The sequence below is a fragment of the Ctenopharyngodon idella genome, chromosome 18, assembly GCF_019924925.1.
Source record: "Ctenopharyngodon idella isolate HZGC_01 chromosome 18, HZGC01, whole genome shotgun sequence".
Lineage (NCBI taxonomy): Eukaryota > Metazoa > Chordata > Actinopteri > Cypriniformes > Xenocyprididae > Ctenopharyngodon > Ctenopharyngodon idella.
Genome location: NC_067237.1, coordinates 36,251,131 through 36,267,656, shown reverse-complemented (window position 1 = coordinate 36,267,656; position 16,526 = coordinate 36,251,131). Strand labels below are relative to the sequence as shown.

The 16,526-nt window shown below is 37.1% G+C and overlaps 1 protein-coding gene across 1 annotated transcript in view; it reads right to left on the bottom strand.

The window, feature by feature from the left end:
• The window catches only part of LOC127499620 (uncharacterized), a 259,187-nt gene that overhangs the window by 138,333 nt on the left and 104,328 nt on the right, over nucleotides 1-16,526 (bottom strand). Inside the window, exons 69-75 of the mRNA XM_051870016.1 lie at nucleotides 13,284-13,457; nucleotides 12,943-13,113; nucleotides 12,566-12,739; nucleotides 12,174-12,344; nucleotides 10,980-11,153; nucleotides 10,705-10,875; nucleotides 677-705 (exon numbers count right to left, since the gene is read on the bottom strand). Of these exons, the coding sequence (XP_051725976.1) occupies nucleotides 677-705; nucleotides 10,705-10,875; nucleotides 10,980-11,153; nucleotides 12,174-12,344; nucleotides 12,566-12,739; nucleotides 12,943-13,113; nucleotides 13,284-13,457 (1,064 nt within the window). The remainder of the gene's footprint in view (nucleotides 1-676; nucleotides 706-10,704; nucleotides 10,876-10,979; nucleotides 11,154-12,173; nucleotides 12,345-12,565; nucleotides 12,740-12,942; nucleotides 13,114-13,283; nucleotides 13,458-16,526) is intronic.

Genomic DNA, 16,526 nt, shown 5'->3' with positions numbered 1-16,526 from the left:
GCGAGAGCTGAACAGCTTTTCTCTGTTAGACACAATCACGCAGCCTAAAATGATAAACAGAAGAGGGAGAATTTACAAATACAAAGTACTTGATGCCAACATGATTACTGAAAATTTAATTTTTGTCACCAGAAATTTTTAAGATGCTTTAAATCTACAATAATATATGAACACAATACTCACGTCAGTGTGTTGAGTTTACAGTGTTTATCCTGCAGTAGAGCAGCGATCTGATTCACTCGTGTGTCTCCTAGTTTACGTCCAATCAGATTCAGCTCTCTCAGGAGTAACGGGTTTTTAATGTGAAGATCATCAGTCAGATATTTACAGGCTTTTTCTGCATCAGGACTTTGTAACAACCTGGACAAAGTAGAAGTATGCTGACATTACCCGCTATAGTGATTTATGTTCACAATGTTGTGAAAGGGCTTCAGTCATTTCAAAGCTTTTATAATTGTTTTTGCAGTTTAATTCTCATCCACCTAAAATGGTTTTAGGACCGTTGAACATTATTATTTTAAGAACACTGACCTCAGTGTCTTGAGTTGACAGTTCTGATCCTGTAGTAAATCATCGAGCTCCTTCACTCCTGATTGTCCAGGATCATTTCCTGTGAGATCCAGCTCTATCAGGTGAGAAGGGTTTGATCTCAGAGCTGAAGCCAGAGCTTTATAACCTTCTTCTGTGATACTGCAGTCTGAAAGTCTACAGAAAATAAAAACACAAATTTAAATTAACATTGCAAATCAACAAATATGACTAAATCACACAACAGCTTAACTTATCAGATATGCCACAGTTTTATTCTGCTATTAATGTGAAATATTAATTATTTAATGGTCATCAGGAATCTGTTATTGTTACTTATGGTTGGTTTGAGTTTGTTCTAAATTTAGGTTATTATAGTTATAGTAGCCTAAACATGTATTATTTCGTTTTCATTAATATTTACTTAGGGATACAGATGACGCTGTAAAGTTACTATAAAGGCCTGCTCACGCCAAGACAAATGTCAAAAAAAAAAAAAAAAAAAGTCTGCACCAAAGCGAAAAATGGAAAAAGCCCAACCCCAAATTAAAATAACTAAGTATTAAGGGTGTAACAGTACACAGAAGTCACAGTTTGGTAAGTACCTCAGTTTCAGGCTGACAGTTCAATACGAGTTTAGTACAATAGGAAAAATGGTCACACTTTAGTTTAGGGTCCAATTCTCACCTTTAACTATGAACTATGACTTTGCCTCAATAAACCCCTAATTACTGCTTATTATAGTTAGCAAGGTACTTGTTAAGTTTAGACATGTGGGAGGATTAAAGGATGTAGAATATGGTTATGCAGAATAACGCATTAATATGTGCTTAATAAACAGGGGTGCACATAAGTTTTTCAGTCTGGTTCTCATAAGAGCATCTGGCGATTCAGTTTGGTGCTCACACTGCAGTTAGTGTGACCCTTTAAATATAACTATTAAAAAAAATAAAACAGTTAATAATAGCATTATTACACTTTAGTTAGTTTTTTAATAAAATAATAAACAAAATAATAGTGTGATAATACTATTATATTTTGAAATAAAAAATAGTATTAAATAAAATTACAATTATTTTATACTAATATTTACATTTTCTTTTTTTCTTTTTTTTTTTTTTATATGAATTTTCAACATTTTTTAGTTTCAAACAAAGCCACACCCAGGGCTGGATTTCCCGAAACCTTCTTAACTCTGTGTCATTCTTAAATTATACCTTAAGCTGTACCTTAAAGTTAATATGTGTTTCCCAAAAGTTCTTAATTAAGTGTACATCTGTAAGTCATACTTTCGTAAGGTTGGTCTGGACCACTCTTAGCTATACCTTATCAATGTCAACAGTCTATACGAATATAATTCCTAAGTTGTAATACACACAATGTTCAATTAGGATAATGGCAAAGAATAAAATGCAAAGATTCACTGCTAAATTCAATTGTGCTTTGGCACTGAGTAGGCATGTGATGGTATCAAATTTGCATGTTGCGATAATTGCCGAAGCTTTTATCATGGTATACGGTATTATCACGATATTGAAATAAGTTGCAAAAAAAAAAAAAAGTGTTGTCATAGTATAACAGGTTTAAGAACTATTTTTGTAATAAAAAAAAAAAAAAAAAAAACCTCAATGTTTAAATACAATAATACAATACACAAAAAATATATAAAGTAAAATTTTCAAACAGATTAAAGTGCAAAAGAATTAGGCTATAAAGAACAACAGGTAACACTTTACAATAAGGTCTCATTATTTAATGCATTAACTAAGATTAGCAATAGCTACATTTGTTACAGAAAGTATTATTTTTTGTTAATGTTAGTGAAGAAATACAACTGATCATTGTTAGTTTTATCTCAGGTCCATTAAATAAGTTTTTTTTATTTTAGTAATGTTATTAAACAGTAACTAAGAAATTAATATTAACTAAGAATAATTAATGATTTATAAGTATTTTTCATTGTCAGTTTGGTAATAATGAATTAACATGTTAACCAATGAAGCTGTATGTCCTCAAAGTTTTACTGAACATAACAAATAATCAGAACATTTCTAATTCATTAGGGCATGTAGTAGTCCAGATTAAAATATAAAAATGTTTTAAGTTTAAAAATAAAATAGCCTACCAAGTCTTTAAGTATTAAGTATTTGGTGCTGTGATGAACAACATTAAGATTACAAAAAAATGAATGGCTGTTTAAGGCAATTTTAAAAACTTCACTAGCCCAGTTGGCTTGTTTACGGGGTTTCCGGGGTAACCGCTGCATTCTGCTGTTCCCATCAGCGCCCCCTGCTGTCAGAGAGTGAACGCGCACTTTCATTCAGCACGTCTCCTTCACTCGTTCCGCCATGTGCTTCTCATGCACGTTGGGCTTGTTTACATCTGAGCGCGTGTTCTTTTGACGAGGCATACAGCAGTGTTGTGCATTTTATACTGTTGATGGGAAAAGTATTCTTAAATGCATTATAAAAATTTTAATAATTGGTAATAAATAATTTACTGTATTTTGAAATGCCTGCGATAACAATATCATGCATATTCATTATCGCGATATATCGCATTACCGAATATCGGCACAAGTCTAGCGCTGAGCCAGAGACAGAGACACTCAGCACATATTCCATATTCCATACACACGTCTGAAGCTGCACTAATAACCATTTCAATTATATAATTTGACAAAGTATTTTATTTATATCAGATACACATTGTGTATGAAATGATAAAGTTTACTCTGCTTCTCCCAGTTCACCGGCCTCATACTTTTATGTATTTCGGGGGAAAATTTCATAAATCCGACAGCTATTGCAATGCAAACTTGCGCGACAAAACACATTCACTTCCACATACTTTACAATCGGAATATAACATAAAATTCATGATATAGTTAACAAGATTGTGAAGATTTTGAATAAAAAAGGATACCTACATATCTGTCAGATTCATGACGCATTTCCAATGAATTAATACGTTCTAAAATAATGTTCTAAAATAACGGTCACCTTAAACTCACACTGGGGACTCCGCTAGAATATAGAGCATACCTTTAGAGACCACGTTATCGGGAAATCTAGCCCAGAGCTGTTGCATATCTCCAAGCAACGGTGATTTCTGAATGAATCTGCGTTTTGACACCTAGTGGTGGTTTTAATTTCATATTTACATTTATTTTCATATTTACACTTTACATAGACTGTTTCTACTAAAAATATCAAACTTTTAAAATGACATTTTTTTTTTTTTTTTTACATATTTCTAAATTCAAAACATTATATTTACCAATGAGCTGCATTAAACAGTCTATGTAAATGTGTCTGAATAGTACCACTTCAGATTGAGCTTCTGAGCCACTTCTGCAGTGCAAAGATAGATTTTTTTTGATGATTTCTTTTGATTGGTAACAGTCTGATTGGATGTTATTGTTCTAACTGAATTTATTGTTTAACATTTAATTTTTTTTTCTATTTTAATTTAATAAATTGACGAAATAAGATGCCATACATTTAATAAGTTTTAGAAAAAAATTCTCTTATAATAGTAAAAAAGCCCCTGGAAATTAATTTTAAGTATTTAAGTAATATTGCCCTGTAATGGGAAAGTTAATGTCTGTTATTGATCAGAAAGTGCTCCTAAAGAAAACTGTTAGCGTAGAGCCCTGAAATGCATAAAAAGTTTTCCGTTTTCAGTTGAAAATTTTGTCATGTAAACAGCCCTTTAGTTCCAGTGTGTATTTAAACTCCCTGTTTGGTTCAGTTCTTTGACTGATCTTGTCGTGGTAAGTGAATGTATTTTCCCTGTGATTCTCATCTTTATTCTGTGGATAACTGCATTAAAGACAGGCATGCTATTTACACAGTCACACATGACAGCCTCTAAGCCCCATACCCCATACAACCACTTGTGTGCAAAAACTCCACCTGTGAAAAAAAGTATTTGCATGTATTCAAAAAGTTTCATCCTATTTAACCAATCCTATTCACTTTTTATTTTTTTATTTTTTTTTATTGAATGGTATTTATCAAAAAAAAAAAAAAAAAAAAAAAAAAAAAAAACAGGACTGCTTAATATCAGTCTCCAAACCCTGTTCCAAATTCCTCCCCTGCTATTCAATATCACTTAGTAAAAGAGTCAGTGAGCCACCAAGGCAGTGTGTTATATATAACAGAAACTGCTATGGGCATGTTAACAAAGTGTGAATCTTACTGGTCGGACAGTTATCTATCCACCTTTTTCCTCACTTCTCTGTGGGGGGCGCCATATCGGCGAATTACTTCCGGTAGGATGCTCTGAACTTCCGTTTAGTAATTGTCATCAGCTAGACGACGTTCCTAGTGATGGCGAATAGTGGAGGTTCTGGGAGAATTTGTGCTGTTAAAGGTTGTTACAACAGCTACAGAAAGCTCAAAAAACTTCTGGAAGATGAGTGTTTCGATCACAAGCCAACAACAAAAGTGGAATGTAATTGTCCAAAACCATTTAAATTGCACAAGATGCCAACCGACGACGAGGGCAAAAGACAATGGCTCGCTGCACTTAATTTGAAATTCCCGCCACGTAACATCCATGTATGCTCATTCCACTTTGTGGACAGACAACCAACAACGGAAAATCCTTATCCTGAACTTTGGCTTGGATATGATCGTCCATTAAGAAAGAAGAGAAGACGACGAACTTGTCCGGACCAAGGTGAGTCTATTCACTAACGTTATTTACAAGGCTAACGTGCTACTAGGTCAGCAGAATTAATCGAAACACGGCTTATGATATAGATATAGGCTTATATGATATAGGCTTATGTGTGCTTAAACATCTTTAAGAAACCAGCCTTTCCTTCAGCACTTCAATATGTTAACTGGGGGAAAAGTCAGCATTTAGTCTATTATACATGCTATTTAAAAGTGTATAAGTGCTAAACTAAAATTCTGCATGACTATATTCTAAAAATGTATTTATTTATGAACTTTAAACATTTTTTTGTAAAAATTACTCTTTTTGAAATACAAATCACCCTGTTCCATATAATGACCCAGCTAATGTAAGTTGCAATATATAATGCCTTTTCTGTTTTTTACAGGAGCTGGTGTTTGCCAAGAGCACATTGAAATGGATGAAGGGAGGCCTGGAGAAGAGGGTCTTACATCTCCCCCCAGTCCCATGCAATCAAATGTTGATGACCACAGCTGTACATCTAAGAACTTTGCCTGTGTTGGAACACAATGGGAAGACCACATCTTTGAGGAGCATTGTTATACTAAAAGAGAACACCGTGTAACTTATGTAAACCAGTCAACACAGTGTGATACATTCAAGCCTCCTACTCTGAGGAACGACTCTGACTCAAATCTGTACACCGGGCTCCCACTCCACACATTTCATACCCTTGTAGCTGTTCTGCGTCCCCATGCAAATGTGTCATACCAGATTGAAGTTGAACAGCAAATCTTGCTCACACTAATGAAGCTGAAATTAAACCTTTTGATAGAAGACCTAGCCATTCGATTTTGTATATCAGTGAGTCAAGTGAGCAGGATAATTTCTTTTTGGATTGACACCATGGCTGTAGTCTTGAAGGATCTGATACCATGGCTCCCCAAAGAAACTATAAGGGCCACAACACCAGAGGCATTTAAGCAGTATTATCCCAATGTTACCTGTATCTTAGACTGCAGTGAAAGTGAAATCCAAAAGCCAAGGAACCAGGACTCAAGGTCTGAATCGTACAGCCACTACTATGCTTGCAATACTATCAAATATTTAGTGGCTATTGCACCTTGTGGTCTAGTAATGTTTATATCAGCAGCATATGGGGGCCGCTGTAGTAACAAATTTATCACGTGTGACTCTGGTATTCTTGAATACTTTAAACTGGGAGATTAAGTGATGGTGGATAGGGGTTTTTTGATCAGAGACTTGTATGAAAGACAAGTCAACTTGATAATTCCTCACTTTGCCAACAAAACACAGCTGACAGAAGAAAAAGTCACATGCAGTCGCAGGATTGCAAATGTAAGGATACACGTTGAACGTGCAATTAGGAGACTGAAAGTGTACAAGGTGTTGTCTCAAACCTTGCCTATCACTCTTATGCCAAAGATTGATAAAATTCTCCGTATATGTGCAGCTTTAGTAAATTTGCATGGTGACCTGATCCGTGAAGCAGATAATTAATGCTCAGACTGTTGCATGTGGTGAAATTTGTACATATGTATTTAATCACAATACTTGACATTTTTAATTCTAAAAAAAAATCTCTCAGTATATATATTTTTGGGTACTTTGTACATAAAATTTTTAAATTAGTCTAAAAAAAAATTCAATACAAAACATACCAAGTGCAAAACCTGTAAACAAGGAAATATCAAATAATTCCAAAATTTTGAAAACTTGCCTTGACAGATTGCCAGAACTTTTTTTTTCTCTTACATGTCAGGAACTGTACACTTTAAAAAACATCTCTTGTTAGTCTTTGTTTGTATCAGTAGTTTCAGGTTTTTTGACAATATTTAGGTATTTGTCATTCAGTTTGAGTCGTCCAGCAATAAATTCATCCACTACTCTAGGAAGCATTACAGAGAAGTAAAAGCCTCTGAGACGAGTAACCTGCTCTGTTAAATACTCTGCATCATATGGTACATTTATCAGAATGTGTTCCTTTGGAGACCAGACAAGTAGTTTTGCCATTCTCAGCCCAGTACAAAACATGCCTAATTGTATCTGTCTGTAGTAGCCCCTGGCTCCATTCCTCTGTAATTCAGGCTTCCCATCTACCACTTTGATGTCACCATTACTCTTAGTGAAATGGTCTGCTAATGAGGTGGTGTCGTTCTTAGGGATAGGGCATTTTACTTCCAGAAGTTCCATACCATTTATTATGCCATCAGGGCTTGCAGACAGCCATGGCTCTGTCAGGCTGACCCTGGTACCTGAGAGGGACACCTGCAGACCTTTTTCTACAAGAAGGTTTCGAGCTATTGCCTCGTTCTCACTCCTATACTTCGTAGCCGCATTACCCCGAAAGGTAGGGAAGAGATGCTCTCTCATGAACTTATCAGGATTTGTTGTTACTCATACTGGTACACCTTTAGCTGAACTAGCAGTGATCCTTATCTGTCTTGCACTATGCCAGACCTCTGACAAACTCTGATTTTGTGTTTGAATATCCAATTCAGCTGCCTGGTCACTGTTCATTTCTATGTATTTGTTGTAAAATGCTTCACATTTACTGCAAGTCAAAGTCTCTCCATGTGGCTGGTGGAGTTCTAAGCTCCCAGTGTCATCTGTCTGCTCTGACACATTGTAGCACTTTTCCAAAAGACTATTTTTTAGTTCAAAAAGTGGTTTTGTGTCTGAAGAACTGACTCTCTCCCTGAAGTCATGATGTGTGCCATAGCTTGGTGTAGATGGTAACCTTTTTCCCTCCCTTGCAGATGACACAGCATATACATCTTCAGCTTTGTGATGTTTAAATGTTATCTGACTGATTCTTTTCTGTTCAAGATTTCTTCTGGTCCCTGCATTCCATCTATGCTTCTCATCAGTGCAAGAAACCCTGTCATACCACTGGCCACTGCATTCTGCACCTTTCAAAAATCAGGACATACTGTCTACTTTATTTACTTTGTTACTTATTGCACAGTACATCACCATTAGCACATGAAACATTTTTATGTTTTTGGTTTATTTATTATAAACCAAAAAAATATATATATATTATTGGTTAAAAATTGCTGTTAAAAAATTATCACGCAGCACAGACTATTTAAATCTATTTGCTATACGTTTTGCCACACTAAGCAGTGTTGTTCTATTTATACAGTGGGTACGGAAAGTATTCAGACCCCCTTAAATTTTTCACTCTTTGTTATATTGCAGCCATTTGCTAAAATCATTTAAGTTCATTTTTTCTTCCTCATTAATGTACACACAGCACCCCATATTGACAGAAAAACACAGAATTGTTGACATTTTTGCAGATTTATTAAAAAAGAAAAACTGAAATATCACATGGTCCTAAGTATTCAGACCCTTTGCTGTGACACTCATATATTTAACTCAGGTGCTGTCCATTTCTTCTGATCATCCTTGAGATGGTTCTACACCTTCATTTGAGTCCAGCTGTGTTTGATTATACTGATTGGACTTGATTAGGAAAGCCACACACCTGTCTATATAAGACCTTACAGCTCACAGTGCATGTCAGAGCAAATGAGAATCATGAGGTCAAAGGAACTGCCTGAAGAGCTCAGAGACAGAATTGTGGCAAGGAACAGATCTGGCCAAGGTTACAAAAAAATTTCTGCTGCACTTAAGGTTCCTAAGAACACAGTGGCCTCCATAATCCTTAAATGGAAGACGTTTGGGACGACCAGAACCCTTCCTAGAGCTGGCCGTCCGGCCAAACTGAGCTATCGGGGGAGAAGAGCCTTGGTGAGAGAGGTAAAGAAGAACCCAAAGATCACTGTGGCTGAGCTCCAGAGATGCAGTCGGGAGATGGGAGAAAGTTGTAGAAAGTCAACCATCACTGCAGCCCTCCACCAGTCGGGGCTTTATGGCAGAGTGGCCCGACGGAAGCCTCTCCTCAGTGCAAGACACATGAAAGCCCGCATGGAGGACTCCAAGATGGTGAGAAATAAGATTCTCTGGTCTGATGAGACCAAGATAGAACTTTTTGGCCTTAATTCTAAGCGGTATGTGTGGAGAAAACCAGGCACTGCTCATCACCTGTCCAATACAGCCCCAACAGTGAAGCATGGTGGTGGCAGCATCATGCTGTGGGGGTGTTTTTCAGCTGCAGGGACAGGACGACTGGTTGCAATCGAGGGAAAGATGAATGCGGCCAAGTACAGGGATATCCTGGACGAAAACCTTCTCCAGAGTGCTCAGGACCTCAGACTGGGCCGAAGGTTTACCTTCCAACAAGACAATGACCCTAAGCACACAGCTAAAATAACGAAGGAGTGGCTTCACAACAACTCCGTGACTGTTCTTGAATGGCCCAGCCAGAGCCCTGACTTAAACCCAATTGAGCATCTCTGGAGAGACCTAAAAATGGCTGTCCACCAATGTTTACCATCCAACCTGACAGAACTGGAGAGGATCTGCAAGGAGGAATGGCAGAGGATCCCCAAATCCAGGTGTGAAAAACTTGTTGCATCTTTCCCAAAAAGACTCATGGCTGTATTAGATCAAAAGGGTGCTTCTACTAAATACTGAGCAAAGGGTCTGAATACTTAGGACCATGTGATATTTCAGTTTTTCTTTTTTAATAAATCTGCAAAAATGTCAACAATTCTGTGTTTTTCTGTCAATATGGGGTGCTGTGTGTACATTAATGAGGAAAAAAAAATGAACTTAAATGATTTTAGCAAATGGCTGCAATATAACAAAGAGTGAAAAATTTAAGGGGGTCTGAATACTTTCCGTACCCACTGTAAATACCCACCTTCCACAACACAGCAGCAGCATGGCTAAAAGACCTACCAGGGCCAGCTACGCAGGAGCATCCAGCAGTTTCCACTACTCCGTTATTTTGTAACATAACCCACGCGATGTGATTGGGTTTATTTAAAGCCTGACACGGCTCTACCTCCGCTTTTAGGAACGTGAACTGCTGATGATTGTGACAAAGAATTCGTCCAATTTTATTACTGTGTAGGTAATTGTATGCTTCCGTGCTTTTATAATTTCTTAGCTCCTCGCCGTCTACACCCTCAGACAAAACAAGATAATTGAATATGTCAACATATGCGACTGCTGGCCATTGTTTCATATCATCAATCCAGGAGGTGGCACTGGTCAACTTCGTAGGATGAGGAACAGACAAAGTTATGTTGTTTATGGTCTTTGTTAAATAGTCTTGCCCGTGCTGCCACCGCGAACTAATGTTGCCATCGCTTGTTGACATTATGGACATTAAAATGAAGTAAAACAGATTACAACAACCTTCATTTCAGAGATGTTCAAGTAACTTTAACGCCTAACTGACTAAATGCATCAAGTTGCGAACCGGAAGTCTTGAGCATCCTCCCTACGCGCACGCGCAAAGCATAATGGGTAATATAGCATTCCGTGAAAAAGGTGGATATATTGAAATGGAAAAAATAACACCTCTCCATAAAAGAGAAAAAAATTCATGTCATTCTGAATGAACAGCAGTTTATGGAGAAATATACTCACTTGAGTATCTCCAGCTCACACACAGCATTCTTCAGTCCCCCACAGATCTTTCTGACTCCTGAGTCCAGCAGACGGCTGTTGTTCAGGTTCAGCTCTTTCAGGATGGTTTTGGAGGAGAGAACAGTAGCTAGAACTGAACAGCTTTTCTCTGTCAGCTCACAATTATTCAGCCTAAATACAAAAACAGCATTATTTATTATTCCGTACATTTTCAACACACATCAGACCAACAGATCTTCATATGAGTTAGAAAGTATAAAATCATATTTACTCACTTGATTTTCACGACTTTGCTATGAGAGTCCATCAAAAGATCAGAAAGCTTTTCTCCACCCAGATCTCCTACTTTATCTTCACTCAGATCCAGTTCTGTCAGTAATAATGGACTTTTACCCAGAACTTTAGTGAGATACTCGCATGCTTTCTGCGCAGCAGGACTTTTCAAAAACCTACAGCAAGACAACAACAAGTTTAGATTAGATAATCTTGTTATAATTGTATACCTTTTGCTGCTCCCATTCTGCTTATAGGTATGAGTGGTTATTAATCAAATACAGAAAAAAAATATAGACCATTCCCATTAGTACGTTTTCATAGTTAGTGCACGAGTGTGATGTAGGGTTGTGAATCGAAAATTAATTCCAATTCAGGTCAGGAATCAAATAATTGTAAGAAAATTTTAATTCTTATAAATTCCTTTCTGTGGATTTTAATGTGATTTTAAACCATTCAAGCTGACTGAATAACTTTTGTAACTGAATTTGTAATGCATATCTTATATTTGAATACAGTTTATGTACCTGAATATCTGAATATATAAATATATAAATATAAATTATATATATATATATATATATATATATATATATATATATACACACACCTTATTGGAATCGAAACTAGGAATTGATAAGCAGAATCGGAACTGCAATTTGTAAAATTCAAATGATTCCCAACTCTAGTATGTTCCATTTGGTTTGGTTTTCAGTTGTTCCTAGAGTTTGGAATTTGTTTTTAAAGCATTCCTTTCAAGTTTTAGCTTTATAACCATAAACAAATTCTTAATTAAGGCTGCACATATGTTTTTTGTGTGTGTGTGTGTGTGTGTGTGACGACCAAAAAAGAACGTATATAAAAAGTTTACTGGATATTATGTGATTTTTTATGTTAATTGCATTTGTAGAAATAAACTGCTTAATTTATTGACAAAATTAGCAAGTTTTACTGTTTAGGGAAATATAATATCTGTACCGTTTTCATCAGTGCAGCGGAAGTGCAGTAAGTGATAATGCTGTTAATGAAAACAAATGTATAATCTTGGCAATTTTTATCTGCTGTATTATGTGATTAATAAACAATGGATCAATACAAGACATGAAAATCAACTGATTATTGTTTTGTTGCAGGATGGTTTCAGGGTATTTAAAAGTATTTAAAAGTTTTGTTAAATATTTAAAGGTTTTAATCACCTGATGGTTAATTTACAGGAGTCATTCTGTAGTAAATCATTGAGCTCCTTCACTCCTGATTGTCCAGGATCATTTCCTGTGAGATCCAGCTCTATCAGGTGTGAAGAGTTTGATCTCAGAGCTGAAGCCAGAGCTTTATAACCTTCTTCACTGATACTGCAGTCTGAAAGTCTAGAGAAAAAAAAGAAAAAAATAGAGTTGTTAAAAAAAAAGTATTTATTCTTTGTGGAGATTATCGAATATTAGTCATAATGTAAATTTAAGAAGTAGTAAAACTGAAATTTTGGCATCTAGTCTTTTTTCAGTCAGATTTTTTTTCAGTTAATCAAATTAAATAAACCTTAATAAATGTACATAACCATGCAGAAAAGTATATAAATGAAAATACACACTTCAGTTTCTCTAATCTGCATTGTGTATTTTTCAACAGAAGACAGATCTTCTCAATTCCTGAGTCTCCTAGTTTATTTCCACTCAGATCCAGCTCTATTAGGTTTGAAGGGTTTGAATTAAGCGCTGAAGTCAGAGCAGCACAACCTTCTGCTGTAATACTGTTATTATTCATCCTGAAGAGAAAGAAAACAAAGACAGGAAACATTCTTCAGTTTATTTCAGCCACAATTCACAATACAGTAACAGAAAGATTTATATGAAAGATCAACTAATCTCAATCCTCAAAAACTTTAAAGAGCAATGACAGTCTTTTATTAGACTTTAAAAATGTAATATCAATTTTTTTGTAAAGTATAAAACAATGTAAAATACTCACATCAGTGTGTTGACTGTACAGTGTTTGTCCTGCAGTAGAGCAGCGATCTGATTCACTTGTGTGTCTCCTAGTTTACGTCCACTCAGATTCAGCTCTCTCAGGAGTAACGGGTTTTTACCCACAATTCCTCTCACATACTGGCAGGCTTTATCTGCTTCAGGACCCAAAAACCTGCAGATAAGAAGATGAAGCAGGATTCAAATATATTCTTTAACTTGATCTAAGAATATATAACGTATGACTATGTGTGTGAAATTGTTCATTTTGTATTAGTGAAATAATCTTTATATAAATAAACTGCCTGCATATCATTTATTTTGTATTGTTTGATCAAATCTCACCTCAGTGTCTTGAGCTGACACTTCTGATCCTGTAGTAAATCATCGAGCTCCTTCACTCCTGATTGTCCAGGATCATTTCCTGTGAGATCCAGCTCTGTCAGGTGTGAAGGGTTTGATCTCAGAGCTGAAGCCAGAGCTTTATAACCTTCTTCTGTGATACTGCAGTCTGAAAGTCTACAGAAAGACAAAAAGAGACAAATAGTTTTAAAACGGTAATAATTACAGGAAAAGTTTTGTGATTTAAACATGTAAATGATGCATTCTGCTGCACTAACGAGAATGGAAATGTTAAGCCTTTGAACTTTCAGTGCATAGAAGAGCAAATAGGACAAACATCTTTCACAATTCTTATTAAAAGATGTCGTAACTGAAGAAAACGAAGGATTTCATTTGTAAAATGTAAAACATTTAATAGTAACTGATTAAAAAAGTAAATATATTGCAATCTAATGACATTTGTACTGAAAATATAGTTTAATTTTTAAAGGATTTATTTTACTCAGATTACAGACATAAGATATCCAAAACACAACTTATAACTCATTTAATAATGCATATTAAATACTTCATGAAGCTTTGAAGCTTTACGTATCTTTTGTTTCTTCATGAAACAGTGTTTTGAAATCGCCCATTACTAGATATTGTTGAATAAAGTCATTATTTTGTTTTGTTTTTTTGGCTCAGAAAAAGTATTCTCGTCGCTTCATAACATTAAGGTTGAACCACTGTAGTCACATGAACTGTTTTAAATATGTCTTTAGTAGCTTTCTGGGCACTTAACAAGTGTTAATTGTCTTGCTGTCAATGGAGGCCTTGTCACAGTCACGCCTTCCCGGACTCCATTTCCCAGAATCCTCCTTGCTCCACACCTGTTTGCACTTCCTCCCACTTCTCCCTGGATTCCCGGCACCTGCTCCTCGTCATTAGCACTCCCTTTAAGTTGGACTCACTCCTTGCACTCCCGGTCCTTTCTTAATGTTATATTGATGTTATCTTGTGTTAAGTCTTGTGTCGCTGTTCTGTTCCTTGTTTAATAAAGACCCTGTTTATGTTAGAAGTCCGTATTTCACCTCATCCCTGCTGCAGCTACACAGCTACTGTAACAGAAGAACGGACCCAACCGAAGGACTTCAACAGCTCAAACAATGGGATTATTTCTGTTACCTGAGTCTCCCGTGTCTCCTGTGTCTCTCAAGCAGGCCTCAATCGCCTGTGTGGGTTCCGGCAGGACGGTCGCCCGCTGGAGAGGTATGTGGTGGAATTTACCGAGCTTGCTTATTTGGTGAACTGGCCAGATGCCCCTTTAAACGCTTGTTTTCTGGCGGGGCTGGACGAGGACATGATTCGTTTTAGTGAACTTGCGTGTTTTTTCCTTAGTCGAGACAATTAATTTGATTCTCTTTCTGAATTGTTCTGATTTTGTTATTGAAGAGGTTCAAGAAAAATCGTGTATTCCTCGTCCAGTCCCCACAGAAATACATGCGGCCTGGCCAGTTCGCCAACCGCCGGTTTCCTCCACCTGCCCCTCCAGTGGGCATTCCCCTGGTGTCCTGCCTGACCCACACCCCAAGCCGGCCAAAGGAAAATCCACCGCTAGGCCCAGACGGCCAAAGAAGAAGAGGCCGCTAAAAAACCCAAGTCTCCCTCGAATTCTGCCTCCGAACAACCCAAGTCGCCAGAAATGGAAGGAAATGACTGGCTAATAGACTTTTAGACGGAGCCTGTAGCTCCAGCCGCCTCCGAGCCCCCGGCGGCCCCCGAGCCCGCTCTGCCACGGCCTTCCATGGCTCCTGACCCGCCACGGCCACCCAAGACTCCTGACCCGCCCTGGAGACCTCTGCACCTCCCCCCACACCTGCGTGTAGGTCTCCAGGTCACCCACCCCCCCTCCCCCGTTGTTCCATCTGAGGCGCGAGGACGCGCCTACCGGGGAGGGGGAGGTAATGTCACAGTCACGCCTTCCTGGACTCCATTTCCCTGAATCCTCCTTGCTCCACACCTTTTTGCACTTCCCCTTATCAGCTTCCCGCTTCTCCCTGGATTCCCGGCACCTGCTCCTCGTCATTAGCACTCCCTTTAAGTTGGACTCACTTCTTGCACTCCCGGTCCGTTCTTAATGTTATATTGGTGTTATCTTGTGTTAAGTCTTGTGTCGCTGTTCTGTTCCTTGTTTAATAAAGACCCTGTTTATGTTAGAAGTCCGTATTTCGCCTCATCCCTGCTGCAGCTACACAGCTACTGTAACAGGCCTCACTGAGCCATCGGATTTTATCAAAAATATCTTAATTTGTGTCCCGAAGAACAAATGTCATACGGGTGTGGAACGACATGAGGGTGAGTAACTAATGACTGAATTTTCATTTTTGGGTGAATCCTTTAAAAAAAAAAAACGCTGATTAATTCTGTAACGAAGCAAGGTTGTATATATTATTAATTTGAAATAAGACAATGTCATCATCTTGATTCTGATTGGTCAGAAGACTTGTGGCGCTGCATCCATGATGTTTTACTGGGAAACAGAAACCGCTATGGTCTTACTCCGGTTTCTGAGCTTGCTATTTCAACCCAACACAATACGATAGGATTTTGCCATTAGGATATTTGTAATTCCCAGCACGCCAAAAGTTTTGTCAATAAGAAAAATGAATACAAGTGACATTTTCACTAATGTAAGACATTACTTACTAACAGAGGTTCTTCATGATTTTTATTTACCTGTATTTATTACACGGCTTCTCTGAAATAGTAATTCTGATTGGTAAATTGTGACATTCCAAGGTGTGATTCACTGATAATTCTCAATTAATCTTAATTAGAGCTCACTGCAGTTCCACTTTTCACCACAAATTTACACTGGAGTGCTGGGGTGCTGTAGAGCTAAGGAAGGCTCAAAGACAGGCTGCCTCACTTAGTATCACAATACATGTCTGCCGAAGCCATTTGCTAAATTTTAATATTTCCTGCTTACTTTAGGACTTAATGTCTAGACAGTCCAAAAAATATATTTGTTGACAAGCTATAAGCTACTCATAAGTTAAGTTACATTCAAGCTACCCTTCTGAAAAAGTAGTTCGCTACACTACAAGTTACTATCAAAAAGTAGCTAGCTACATCGAAGCTACTTTTTTATTATTACAACGGCATTGTTACAAACAGGACTAACTGAAAAATTGTTAATGGAGAATGTTATAAGTAAAATATTTGGGATTTAAAACAACATAAAGCAATGCAATTATGATTTCA